We start from the raw sequence: 15,250 nt of genomic DNA on the forward strand, positions 1-15,250 counted from the left end.
GATGAAAACATCCCTAACACCACATAAAGGTGAAACTTACTATGAATGTAGGACTCTTATTTTGAAAACGGGAAACACAGCAAAGTCATAACCAGCTGCAGAAGTTTGATTTCTATGCTAAGTTTATCCATTCTATGTTTAGGATAATTTTTAAATAAAAAAATAGTTCAATATTGTGAAAATTAGTCATTTAAATTGGGTATTTCAAAGAATGATTTGCTGCTTAAAGGTGCGCTAAGCAACACATGATAAACACTTTTGACCACTGTGATGGACTGAATCCCAAAACCTGTTTGCAGCCAATTAGTGGTAAGGGGCGTGTCTAGTAACTATAGCGTAGACATCAAAAATGGGCAGAGTCCTGTCGGGTTTGTTTTGGTGCTTTCAAAATTGTTTGTCAAAATTCTCTTAGTGCCACTTTAGGAAGCATTTAATATTATCAATGTTCAATGAAAGTTTAATGAACAACATTTATTAAAAACAATCATTTAATCAATTTAATGCATCTGAGCTGAAAAAAAAGTCCCCAAATTTTCAAATCAATTTATTCTGTAAAATGTCAGTAATAAGACTACGGGAATACAGAAATAAAATCAGAAGTGTGTGTTGTTGTTGGTTATAAAGGTAACAGTGTGTGGTGGGCAGAGCTGACCTGTGATAGGGAGCGGCGGAGGGTAACAATCTGATTTGATTGGCCGGTTTGTTCCTGGTCAAGCAACACCTGCTTGATCTTCTCTTTCTCTATGGCCACAGTGTTGAAGGCAGACTTCAGAAGAGAGTGCACTGCAACACACACACACACACACAGTATTTTTCTCCATGTGTAACTCACTGCATAATTATACTAATATCAATAATAATCATTTAATTTTCATAAGACTTTAAGAGCAACAGTGTAATGTGTGCAATATGTAATGGTTTTGTTGAAATTTTGGTAGTTTGTAATTGTTTGGTAAATGTTTCATTTGTAATTCTATTTTTAAAGATGTTAGGTGACTAAATTATTATTTGAATAAATATATCTGCTTAATAAATCTGTTTTGTTCAAATGCAGCAAGATATATGACCTAAATTCACTGAGAAATAGGATAAAAATATAAATTTTCAAACTCGTTTATGATGAGACTATATTTATATTTTGGTTTTGTTTTGAGCTCTCAAAGTGCCGACAGCCATTGACTTATTATTTTCATTTAATTTTATGAATCACCAAGGATGTTTTACTCAAGAAAAATATTCTTTTTAAGGTAAACTGTGTTTTTATTAACTACAAATGACATTTACATTTTAAAAATGATATGAAACTATTCTCAGGAGTGAACTCCAGACTTCCCTCTCCCCAGACACTTCCTCCAGCTCCTAAGAGGAGATCCCAAGGTGTTCCCAGGCCAGCCGAGAGACACAGACCCTCAAGCATGTCTTGAGCCTTCCCCGAGGCCTCCTCGCAGTGGAACATGCCTGAAACACCTCCATAGGTAGGCGACAGAAGGCATCCGAAACAGATGCCCGAGCCACCTCAGCTGGCTTCTCTGGATGTGGAGGAGCAGCTGCTCTACTCCGAGCTCCTCCCGGGTGACAGAGCTCCTCATCCTATCTATAAGGGTGCGCCCTGCCACCCTGCCAAAGAAACTCATTTCGGCAGCTTATATCCGAGATCTTGTCCTTCCAGTCGTGATCCAAAGCTCATGACCATAGGTGAGAGTAGGAACGTTGATTGACCGGTAAATCAAGAGCTTTGCCTTTCAGCTCAGCTCCTTCTTTACCACAACGGACCGGTACATCAACCGCATTACTGCTGTACCAATCCGCCTGTCAATCTCATGCTCCATTCTTCCCTCACTCCTGAACAAAACCCTAAAATACTGGAACTCCTCCACCTGGGGTAAGGACTTTCCTCCAACCTGGAGATGGCTAACCACCTTTTTCCGGTGGAGCACCATGGCCTTGGACTTGGAGGTGCTGATTCTCATCCCAGCCACATCACACCTCGCAGCAAACTGCCTGAGTATATATCTAAAAGGGTGCGTCCTGCCACCCTGAGAAGGAAACTCATCTGGTCCGCTTGTATCTGAGATCTTGTCCTTTTGGTCATGACCCAAAGCTCATGACCATAGGTGAGAGTAGGAACGTAGATTGACCTGTAAATCGAGAGCTTTGCCTTTCAGCTCAGCTGCTTCTTTACCACAACGGACCGGTACATCAACCGCATTACTGCTGCCGCTGCATCAATCCGCCTGTCAATCCTTCCCTCACTCCTGAACAAAACCCTAAGATACTGGAACTCCTCCACCTAGGGTAAGGACTTTCCTCCAACCTGGAGATGGCTAACCACCTTTTTCCGGTGGAGCACCATGGCCTCGGACTTGAAGGTGCTGATTCTCATCCCAACCACATCACACTTGGCAGCAAACTGCCTCAGTGCATGCTGAAGGTCCATGTCCAATGAAGCAGGGGAGTTCTCGAGATCTATCTGAGCTCAAACTCCCCTCTTGCCCTGCAAATGGGAGGGAGCCCTGGGTTCGAGGATCTTATGAGCTCAGGACGCTTTATAATCAATTATCAGCTAAGTGTGAACTCTTGAAATAAATTTTAGCATATCGAGGTAAAGAGTAATAAAAACAAGCTGATTTATGAAAATGAATGAATGATGAAAATGCGATTAATTCCCAAACAACATTTTTCAGATTTTGTAACTTCAGAGTTTGATTCTTTTTGACCAGTTCGCTAATTTGTGCATTCTTTTGTTTTGGCAGTGAATGAACACAGAAATGCTTTCTTTGTATTACTTTGCAGTATTGGAAGATAACCTAAACTCATTTCCATTTCAAGAGCAAAGTAGATCCAGTGACTAGAGGTGCAGAAAATGAAGTAATGAAGGGGTTTGTTTACCTTTCTGTGCAATGATGCAGAAATTTTCCTGCAGTTTGATGTAGTCGCCGGTGCTGTCGATGCCGTCAGTCAGACGCGTGACGGGGGTCTGGAAATCGGCCAGCTCCGCACACAGGTTAGGATTGGAGGAGTGGAGGCGCACTTGAGACATGCTTGCACTCAGGGGAACCTGAAACACACACAAACACACACTGCAGTGAAATAGAGGAGATCCCTGACAGAGGATGATACAAGCCCAAGAAAATGATCCATTCGGTTGAATGAGGAAAAACCAAACAGACATTGACAAAGACAAAGCTGAATGCTAAAAAGCTTGCGCAAGCTGTTGATAAATCTGGGCGAGAGTCCAGTGTGGATGAGAACAGATAGACAGATTTTAGTAAAGAGCTCACGGACACACAACAACACATAAGTCAGGTCAAGCAGTGTAAAGCAGCAGGTCAATGGAGAAATGAGGATGCTTCACACATCAGAACATGCCAGCATTTGAAGTGAACAGACTATCAGCAAGGTCAACATCGGCTGCTGAGGGGGATAAATGTCAGCCCAAAAATGTCCAGTTAATTTACTCATCCACAGGTTATCATAGATGTAGGTGACTTTTTTCTTCAGTAGAACTTTAAAGAAGATTAAGCTGAATGGCTCTTAGCTCTTGCACTTGGGTATTTCTCAACAATCCATGTTGTAACAGAAGCGGATAATATTTCAGAACAGCATCAAGCAGTTCGGCGTGAGGTCAGCGCTGTCCTTTTGTCTTTGTCTGATGAGGTTAAGCACTATAGAGAGACGTTCAGAAATGAGTTTCGTGAAGTTGAATCCCTCCAGATATTTATCCACATAAGTGTGTCATATCAATGCCTGAAGCACTGCACATTTAGAAGAATGAGAGTCTCTTGGATTGTGGTGCAATGCTAGAGCGGACCACAGTCTTCATTCCAACAGACACTCGTTCATGCATCAATGGTGTAGTTATTATGAATGCAACATGGCATCTTTCACTTTGAAGTGTGCATATCAGCTATTATGAACTCTGCGGTTTACTGGACTTTTACAGTGGTTGCATGCTCTTTCTGAAAGAGATGCACAACACAGGTTCATTGGGAATATGTGCTTCCCTTTTTAATTGACTTTACTTAAAAAAGCAAGTAAACCCATTGCTTTTCAATTAGTTGAATTTACTTGGAAAATAGTGAATAAACATTTTTAAAAGCGACTAGTTGATGGTATTTTTAAAAGTGAGTAACCTCGTTGTTTTTAAAGTGATTAGATCACCTTATAAAGCTAAGTAAAAGCGAGTAGTTGACTTTACTTAAAAGGGCAATTGAAAGAAATTAGTTGACTTAACAGGTGAGTAAAAGCGATTACCTGACTACTTAAAAGGTGAGTAAAAGCGATTACCTGACTACTTAACAGGTGAGTAAAAGCGATTACCTGACTACTTAACAGGTGAGTAAAAGCGATTACCTGACTACTTAATAGGTGAGTAAAAGCGATTACCTGACTACTTAAAAGGTGAGTAAAAGCGATTACCTGACTACTTAACAGGTGAGTAAAAGCGATTACCTGACTACTTAACAGGTGTGAAAAAAGCGATTACCTGACTACTTAACAGGTGAGTAAAAGCGATTACCTGACTACTTAACAGGTGTGTAAAAGCGATTACCTGACTACTTAACAGGTGAGTAAAAGCGATTACCTGACTACTTAACAGGTGAGTAAAAGCGATTACCTGACTACTTAACAGGTGAGTAAAAGCGATTACCTGACTACTTAAAAGGTGAGTAAAAGCGATTAATTGACTACTTAAAAGGTGTGTAAAAGCGATTACCTGACTACTTAACAGGTGAGTAAAAGCGATTACCTGACTACTTAACAGGTGTGTAAAAGCGATTACCTGACTACTTAACAGGTGAGTAAAAGCGATTACCTGACTACTTAACAGGTGAGTAAAAGCGATTACCTGACTACTTAACAGGTGAGTAAAAGCGATTACCTGACTACTTAAAAGGTGAGTAAAAGCGATTAATTGACTACTTAAAAGGTGAGTAAAAGCAATAGTTGACTTTACTTTAAAAGGGTAATTAAAAGCGATTAGTTGATGACTTTAAAAAGTGAGTAAAAGTGACTTTACTTAAAAGGATGATTAAAATGAATAAAGTTAATTATTATTAGTTAATTATAGTTAATTATTGAAGTTGATAATAAAACTGAGTAAAAGCGATTAGTTGCCTTTTTTAAAGGGGTGATTAAAAGCAATTTGTTGACTTTACTTAAAAGGATGATTAAAAGAGATTAGTTGACTACTTATAAACGTAAGTAAAAGTGATTAATTGACTTTACTTAAACAGGTGAATAAAAGCAAGTAGTTTACTTAAAGAGTGAGTAAAAGTGATTAATTGACTATTAATGTGACTTAAAAAAGTGATTAGTTGACTTTACTTAAACAGGTGAATAAAAGCAAGTAGTTTACTTAAAAGGATGATTAAAAGCGATTAGTTGACTTTACTTAAAAGGATGATTAAAAGCGATTAGTTGACTTTACTTAAAAGGATGATTAAAAGCGATTAGTTGACTTTACTTAAAAGGATGATTAAAAGCGATTAGTTGACTACTTATAAGCGTAAGTAAAAGTGATCATTGACTTTACTTAAACAGGTGAATAAAAGCAAGTAGTTTACTTAAAGAGTGAGTAAAAGTGATTAATTGACTATTAATGTGACTTAAAAAAGTGATTAGTTGACTTTACTTAAAATGTGAATAAATGCAATAGTGCATATGCATTAGTTGACTACATAAAGAGTGAGTAAAAGTGATTAGTTGATTAAATAGGTGAGTAAAAGCAATTAGTTGACTACTTAAAAGGCAAATAAAAGCAATTAGTTGACTACATAAAGAGTGAGTAAAAGTGATTAGTTGATTAAAGAGGTGAGTAAAAGTGATTAGTTGACTACTTAAAAGGCAAATAAAAGCAATTTGACTACTTAAAGTGTGAGTAAAAGTGATTATTTGACTACTTAAAGAGGTGAGCAAAAGTGAATAGTTGACTACTTAAAGTGAGTAAATCTGTTGCCTAAAAAATATGGAAATGAACTATGTGCATAATTATAAAAATCAAGTCAACTCAACATTTCCAAGTTATAACAAGTTTAATCACTTTTTAAAGTAACTAATTACGTTTTTACAGTGTGTATCATGTTCATGTCTGCTGCACGGTGAGCACTTCTTTGTTTGTTTTGCAACTCCAGCAAGTGGCAGAGTGATGTAAAAGCACTGGTCTCATTTGTTAGGGAGAGACATCAAGATTCATTATTCATTAAGAGGCCTCCAGGAGTTAGAGTTCACTCAGCTGGGGGAAAGACCGCCTCGGAGTCCTGAAGATGGATGAAAGATCTGTTCACTGCTAGACTGGTAAGTACCTCTCCATCCTGGTCAATTATTATAGCTTTAAGAAGCCAATGTGGAGCTAAAAGTGAAATCTGAACAGTGGTCACACTTTACAAAAAGGCTCCATTAGTTAAAGGCACAGTATGTAATTTAGGCCACTAGAGGCTGCATATTTACAACAAACAAAGGTGTATCTTAATGAGTGTGGAATCATGGGAGTTGTGGTCTTTATCATCCTACAGGACTCCTGCAGAAATCATGTTGATGATAAGTAAAGCATTCAACACTTATTATCATGGAAGTATGAAGCAAAGTAAGACTGAAAGGAGCAAATTGAGAGAAAATACATTTTATTATGAGTTTTCGGCTCTTCAGCTTGTGATCAGAAGAAGCAGCTCTGGTTTATCAGACTAAATGCATTTTAGGCTTCTGCTATACTTATTAAAGCCTCAGGGCTGTTTCCCTGCTTTCTAGAAAACCAAACTAGAAATCAAGAGTGTGTATATAGAGTGTGGGCTGTGTGATCATACTAAAATGTATTTAGTCTGGACAATAGAAGATTGGAGAAACGTTGCCTGGTCTGATGAGTCTCCATTTCTGCTGCCACATTCGGATGGTCGGGTCAGAATTTGGCGTCAACAACATGAAAGCATGGATCCATCCTGCCTTATATCAGTGGTTCAGGCTGGTGGTGGTGTAATGGTGTGGGGGAGATTTTATTGGCACACTTTGGGTTCATTAGTACCAGTTGAGCATCATGTCACCGCCACAGCCCACACTCTGTCTCAGTAGTTAAAATAGCTAATTTCTCTGGGTTTAAACATTCTTCCAAACATTTGGGATAATAAAAGTACATAAGTCAGCAAAATACATAACACTGTTCAAGTCATTTTTGGATATTTTAATGAAAAAATCGTGCACATTGTGCCTTTAACTAATGAAACCTCATTCTAAAGTGCGACCACAGGAAAAATGTACACAATATTTACTCACCGGCATGTTGTTACAAACCTCCACGACTTCTACAATAACCTAAAAAGTATGTGTGTATGTATGTATGTACATATATATATATATATATATATATATATATATATATATATATATATATATATATATATATATATATATATATATATATACATATATATATATATATATATATATAAATTTGACAGAAAGATGTGAGCAAGTTGACTAAAAGTGAACTTCTGGATACAACTGTAACCCCAGTTCATTACGGCGACCTCACCAAATGACCCAGTAGTTATTAATAAAAGTTTTAAATAGTTTATTTGAGAAGTGTAGAGCAAGTGTCCTGAATGTATGATGATACAGTTTGCGTTCAGATGTGTGTGTCCCAGTACAAGTCTACAATACACTGCACTTTAAGAACTGGAGCTACAATCATAACCTGAAGTTACTTCTAAAAAAGTTAGGCTGCTCTCATGTTTTGCAGAGAGAACGTAAAGCAGCGCTGCATGCAAGAGCTCGAGAGACTCCACAATGGCGATGTCATGATGAAAAAAACACAAGAAAACCTTACAGTTAGGCTTACTTTAGCGCTGTGTGACTGGGGAAGAGACTGGACCTGGGGGTGGACACAAGAGCCGGATACATAACACATAAACACACATGCACACACATCTCATTAACAAATACAAACATCAAACATTGCAGAAAACCTTCCCAAGTACTTACAGTCAGACCTGATTAAAGTATGAAAACAAGGGTGCTTGGTGAAAAGCAATGTGTATTTACTTAAAACTTAAAATTAAACGTATACATTTTCCACATAGAACTTAAATATCAAGTCTTAAGGCTCGTGCACAACGGGATGATTTCGCTCGCACTTATTTTCATTATCAAGATGTTTTTCATTATTAATAGCGAGTCACTTTCACTAGCGATGAGCAGAGTAAATGTGCAATATAACTCCCTGACAGTAGGTGGCGTTTAATTAAAAAGAGAAATACTCCGGTGCACAAGGTGGCGCTGTTCAGTTTTATGCTTCATACACTGGCTTGTGGCACAGAAATAGTAAATGACATGAGATGCACGTAAAATTTGTCTTAATCACGTCTTTTGTGCAAGTTCAACTATTTTAACTAGTGGAGAAAATGAGCTTGAAGTGAAAAACATCACGTGAGTAGACTAGAGCTAGTGACGAAACTAGTGGTGGGCAAAGCGAGGCTTCGTCAAACACTGAAACAGTTGAAGCAAATGTGTCGAAGCTTCGAAACGTTTCGAAACCCCACTCTAGAGTGACGCCTAGTGGTCATTTTTTATGTATTGCACTAGAACAGCTTCAGCAAAGAACAGTTGAGCAAATTGAGGTATTAAATCCCACTTTGTATGTTAGAATCCTCAAGTGATATAGTGGAGTGGTTGGGGTTCCTGACAATTCCCATGCGGGGATTGTTGGTTCGAATCCAGGCTGATACAGTTATTTTGAAATGTTTAATATCAGTTTGAGATGCTTTGTTCCTGTATCGTTTTGTTTCAACATTGGTCTGACATAAACACTTTGTGAATAAATATAGCTTGTTTCGGTCATAAAACAGGGTTGTTGCTAGATCAGATACAGTTGTGGACAGAAGTTAACAAGAATTATTTATATTATTCATTAAATTTCTCATTTATTGTATTTTATTAACGTCTATCACAACTCTAAACCCAACCATCACAGTACTGTAAATATATTATTTATTGTTTTACAGTTACAACAATGATGCTAAATTGATGGCGTATCTGCAGCTGTATCATATCTAGACTACACCATAACAGTAGCATGATTAAAATACATAAAATCACGATTTTGGAGTATTTGTACAAGTCGGGATTCGAACCCATAAGTCATATGAAGTCTGAAACAACATGCACACGCACAGTCCACTAGGCCATACGTAACAATGCTTGAGTTTGACCCTGTCAGTCAAATGCAGATTCTCCAAGTCTCGAAACGCTTCTGAACTGATTAATGCTTTGAATCGCTTTAGTCACGTGAGCAGGTGTTTCGAAACACTTTAGTCACGTGACCTGGGTGTTTCGGATCATGCTTCGGTACAGTGTTTCGAAACACTTGCGCTTCGGGATCTCGACACTGTGTCGAAACGTCAGTTTCACGTCAGCCATCCCTAGACGAAACATGTCAACAAAAGAGATTGGGCAGTTTTTAACATTCAACATCAACCAAAAAAACAAACCTGAAGCGCTTATAGAAGAAAAAAAGATGGTTTAATACCTAGTGTTTTGTGTGACGGTGTTTTAGATATTATAAAATCTGCAGGAAACATCCCAGTGTGCACAAGCCTTTAAAATGGGAACTAACAATACTAATATTGTGTGTGTATTGTTCAGTCTAAATTAGTGATCAAATAAAAGATGCACTCCAAACGAAAGCAATGACACTGCAATGTCCCATTCACTCGCACTCTCTCTGTCAGCGGAGATCCAGTACAAACAGAAAAGTCTTTTAAACGTGGTCTGAAATGCTGCTCGAGACTCAGTTTAAATAGTTTATAATGGATCCGCTGAGTCAAATGTCAGGCCTTCAGAGTGTGAGAGCGCAGCAGGACGTCTCTCTGAAACTACGGCTGAGGTTAAGGACTGCAATAATGAGGTTGTGCAGAGGGTAAGTGTGTGTGAAGGTTGAGGAGACGTACACACACTAACCTCTCTACGCTGAACAGCTGAAGCACTTTACATGCAAGCACACTATGGCCTGATTTACACTGCCAGTTAAATGTGACCCAATTCAATTTTTTTTCCCTCAATTTCTGACCCTGAAGCACAAAACCAGCTTCATGCTGCTCGAGTTTATTTTATGTAATAGCCAAAAATACACCGGTTTTATAATATCTTGTTATTGTTTTTTAGAAAACAAGGTGGCACGGTGGCTCAGTGGGTATCACTGTGGCCTTACAACAAGAAGTTCGCTGGTTTGAGTCCCAGTTGGGAAAGCTGGCGTTTCCATGTGGAGTTTGCATGTTCTCCCAGTGTTGGTGGGGTTTTTTCTGGGTGCTCCGGTTTCAACAAATACATCAAATAATCATTGGAAAAGTTCTTACAGTAGTATCTCTTACAAACGATACGTGAGATCTGCTTCCTTCATGTCGGTCACTGTGCTGTTTATCTGACGCAGCCGAGGCGGAGACTGAGGCGCACTCTTATAGGCACGTGGGAACGGTGGGCGGGGAGAACTAGCATTAAAGGCACAGGCCACAAAAACAGCTACAAGGTGTTTAAAGCAGAAAATCCTAACATTCGGAAAGGCCTAATAAATAATCTGATTGGGGTTTTGAGCTGGAACTTTACAGACTAACTCTGGAGACACAAAAGACTGATCTTAAATCTTGAAAATAGGTGCCCTTTAATAATATTTCAACATTTACTAATGCATTATTGATATCTAAATCGGATGATAGGAATGCCGCGATGATTGTTTTATCTCGGGTGATTTACAGCTGCCAGGTTTTACTGTGTATTTCACAGCCTTTTGTTGATACAGTAGGATGCACAGTGTTTCAGATGGTATGAAAAGAGTAAACACAAGAAAGGAATATGGGTCAAAACAGGGGCGCCGCTAAACCCAATGTACTGGGGTACGTGCCCCAGTAAAAATCCCCCTTTCCCCTGTAAATGCTTTGAGATTTGATTTACGTCATATGAAAAGTGTATTTTTAATAGTGGTAATCCCGGAATAAAGACGTTATTATCTATAAGCAACCAAACCAACGCCAGTGAAAACAATGTAGTTTAATCAAACTGACGCATCCCTACACGCCTCACACCCTCCTCCTCCTGAACCCTGACGCGCTGCTCTTCTCCCGGTGCGAGTCCCAGCTGTTTACATGCACGACGAAACACGTACTTGCTGCTCACGCGCCACTCATGCATTGTGAAACCGGCGCAACAGCCTTTTACGCGGAGGTGACGGCACGCAGTGAGTTTTACAAGTCGACAACACTAAAGTTTAAATAATATGACGGTGATCTTACTAAGCATGACAGCTGAGAGATTTTTTTTTGTATGAAGTAAAAAGGAGGCATGACGAGTCAGGGAGGTAAAGACTTAATAAAGCTAATTCTCTAATTCATGTGTCAAGTCTAAGACAACAGATAAAATATAAAACATCTGCTTTGTATTCTATAGAATTGTCTGAATATTAAATGAAATTAATATTTATGCAAAAGATTTCTTAAGTGAAGTTTAAATTTTTAACTAATTTCGAGAGGAGCATGTGCTCATGATTGACCCAGCTGGTCCACATTGGCTAATCATGGTCCTCCAATCAAAGGATCCCAAGTCACTATATATATCCTCATTTCCTCTCTACAACTATCTTCATCTGGAAGAAACCCCCCTCCTCCCCTTCATCCACCTTTATCCAGAATGGGCGGCACGGTGGCCCAGTGACTGGCACTGTTGCCTCAAAGCAAGAATACCAATGGCGTTGGGTCTTCACTGGGCCATCTGGTGTTCCTGTGCGGAGTTTGCATGTTCTCCCCGTGTCCGCGTGGGTTTTCCCCGGGTTCCCTGGTTTCCTCCCACCATCCAAATGTGTTCTATATTATAGATAAAATAAGCCTAAATCTTTTTCTTATGTCTTACTCTCAGGAAGTTCACCTTGGCCTCAGCAGCGGGGGAGTTTCAGATCAACCTGAGCTCAGTCTCCCCTCGCCCTGTGAAAGGAGGGAGCCCTGGGCTCGAGGATACCTTGAGCTCAGGGCTTTCTCCCGGGACAGCACGCCAAACAAGCGATGTATAAATCGTGAGCTAAGTGTGAACTCTTGAAATGATCTTAGCATCCCTCCAGTTGTGTCTTTACGTTGTTTTCCAGTTACATTTAGGATTAATTTCTGTTATTTATTTAGAATAATAATTCTATAATAACAATAATACTTTTATTTATTTATTATATTTTTTTTGTATTTAAAAAATATATTAATAATTAATTTTTTCTTCTGGAGAAAGTCTTTTTTGTTTTATTTCGGCTAGAATAAAAGCAGTTTTTAATTGTTTTAACCCATTTTAAGGTCAATATTATTAGCCCCTTCAGCAATATTAGTTTTGGATTGTCTCCAGAACAAACCCCTGCTATACAATGACTTGCCTAATTAGCCTAACTTTACCCTAATTAACCTAGTTAAGTCTTTAAATGTCACTTTAAGCTTAATACTAGTGTCTTGAAGAATATCTAGTCTTATATTATTTACTGTCATCATGACAAAGAGAAAGAAATCAGCTATTAAACGAGCTGTTAAAGCTATTATGTGCGGAAATATGGGGAAATATATATATATATATACAGGAGGGCTAATAATTCTGACTTCAACTGTAGGTAATTCAGGAGCCTGAATTGTGTCAGTGAGCAAGATGAATAACTGCAGCCTACAAACTGCATTCAGCACAGATTTACAGCACCGCTAACTGATTAGCATAATTCCAGATGCTAAACTGATGCAGACGGCATGATAAATAATAAATAACTACAAGTGAACTGTCCTCGGTGTTGATTGCGGATGGTTTGAAGATGTACCTGCTGCTGCAATTTTGCATCTTTGCTGACACTTTTAGTCCTCCATCTTCTGCTGACGCGCTTTTCTTTCTTTGACAAATCTACACAGTTACTCTAGATTACATGGACACACACACACACATAAACACACACACACACACACAGCACAGGGGTGAGAGGGTTAATAGCAGAAAGTGAAGCACTGAATCTGTCAGCAGCAGAAGATGAGATGTTGTGAATGTGTAGTGAGTACGCTGGCTTTATTATATAAGCAGAGGTAATGAGAATGACATCTGAGCAAATATAAATATAAGGAAAAAATATGATGGTGTGTGTGTTTGAGGTGCTGAATTGAGCTTGAGGCTGAATATGTATGAATCTACGCTACAGTATAATAAACTAATGCTGTTAAATGATTATTCAAATCTAATATAAATGTTGCATGTGTAATACACACATATATATGTACACTACCAGCACTACCTGACAAACGTTTTGTCGTCTGTCCAATAACAAATAATAACTTGACTTCTAGTTGATCATTTGGTATCAGAAGTGGCTGATATGAAAGGCAAAGGCCTCTAGATTACACCTATTTAGTAAAATAAAATATGATCATGCCTTGATTATTAGTTATTTTATTAGGACAGTAAGGTCTGACTATATATATATATATATATATATATATATATATATACACACTCACCGGCCACTTTATTAGGTACACCTGTCCATTTGCTCGTTAACGCAAATTTCTAATCAGCCAATCACATGGCAGCCACTCAATGCATTTAGGCATGTAGACATGGTCAAGACGATCTGCTGCAGTTCAAACTGAGCATCAGAATGGGGAAGAAAGGGGATTTAAGTGACTTTGAATGTGGCATGGTTGTTGGTGCCAGACGGGCTGCTCTGAGTATTTTAGAAACTGCTGATCTACTGGGATTTTCACGCACAACTATCTCTAGGGTTTACAGAGAATGGTCTGACACAGAGGAAATATCCAGTGAGCGGCAGTTCTGTGGCCGCAAACGCCTTGTTGATGCCAGAGGTCAGAGGAGAATGGCCAGACTGGTTCCAGCTGATAGAAAGGCAACAGTAACTCAAATGAGCACTCGTTACAACCGAGGTCTGCAGAAGAGCATCTCTGAACACACAACACGTCCAACCTTGAGGCGGATGGGCTACAGCAGCAGAAGACCACACCGGGTGCCGCTCCTGTCAGCTAAGAACAGGAAACTGAGGCTATAATTCACACAGGCTCACCAAAACTGGACAATAGAAGATTGGAGAAACGTTGCCTGGTCTGATGAGTCTCCATTTCTGCTGCCACATTCAGATGCTCGGCTCAGAATTTGGCCTCAACAACATGAAAGCATGGATCCATCCTGTCTTGTATCAGTGGTTCAGGCTGGTGGTGGTGGTGTAATGGTGTGGGGGATATTGTCTTGGCACACTTTGGGTCCATTAGTACCAATTGAGCATGGTGTCAACACCACAGCCTACCTGAGTATTGTTGCTGACCATGTCCATCCCTTTATGAGCACAGTGTCTCCATCTTCTGATGGCTACTTCCAGCAGGATAACACACCATGTCATAAAGTGTGAATCATCTCAGACTGGTTTCTTGAACATGACAATGAGTTCACTGTACTCAAATGGCCTCCACAGTCACCAGAGCTCAATCCAATAGAGCACCTTTGGGATGTGGTGGAACGGGAGATTGGCATCATGGATGTGCAGCCGACAAATCTGCAGCAACTGTGTGATGCTATCATGTCAATATGGAGCAAACTCTCTGAGGAATATTTCCAGCAGCTTGTTGAATCTGACATGAAGGATAAAAGCAGTTCTGAAGGCAAAATAGGTCCAACTTGGTACTAGTAAGGTATACCTAATAAAGTGGCCAGCGAGTTTGTGTATGTATGTATGTATGTATGTATATATATATATATATTCCCACAATCTCCATATCTGTCAGATTACAGCCCAAATACATGTTTCTCTTAACCCAGAAATGTTTCTTCATCATTATGAGGATGAAAGGTCATGTTATAAGGGTTTGCACATCTGTTAATCTTTCTAGTCAGCAAGTCTTGTAGCGTCACTGTAGCGTCATATTCAACAGCTGGATCTAAATGAACCAATGTAAACAGATCAGACAGTACATCAGGTGTGTGTGTGTGTGTGTGTGTGTGTGTGTGTGTGTGTGTGTGTGTCTCAGGCTTGTGCAGGTCTGCAGTGTAAATGCAGCCAAAGGGAAACACAACCGGTCTGTAACTCAATCTGTGCTCTACATACACCACTACACACCACAAACGCTATTCAATACAGGGATGTGGGCTACTGCTGTGTATGTGAGCACGTGTTTGTCTGTGTGTGTGTATTTGTGTGAATCTGTTTGTTTGCCTTTGTGTGTGTCTACATGTTTTTGTCTTCTTTTATCTGTGTGTGTGT

General features: G+C 39.2%; 1 protein-coding gene across 1 annotated transcript in view; it reads right to left on the reverse strand.

Annotated features, from left to right (window-relative positions):
* Positions 1 to 15,250, reverse strand: part of osbpl6 (oxysterol binding protein-like 6) — an 80,606-nt gene that overhangs the window by 20,482 nt on the left and 44,874 nt on the right. Inside the window, exons 9-11 of the mRNA XM_056465649.1 lie at positions 12,815 to 12,907; positions 2,890 to 3,058; positions 653 to 783 (exon numbers count right to left, since the gene is read on the reverse strand). Coding sequence (XP_056321624.1) covers positions 653 to 783; positions 2,890 to 3,058; positions 12,815 to 12,907 — 393 coding nt within the window. The remainder of the gene's footprint in view (positions 1 to 652; positions 784 to 2,889; positions 3,059 to 12,814; positions 12,908 to 15,250) is intronic.

The sequence above is a fragment of the Danio aesculapii genome, chromosome 9, assembly GCF_903798145.1.
Source record: "Danio aesculapii chromosome 9, fDanAes4.1, whole genome shotgun sequence".
Lineage (NCBI taxonomy): Eukaryota > Metazoa > Chordata > Actinopteri > Cypriniformes > Danionidae > Danio > Danio aesculapii.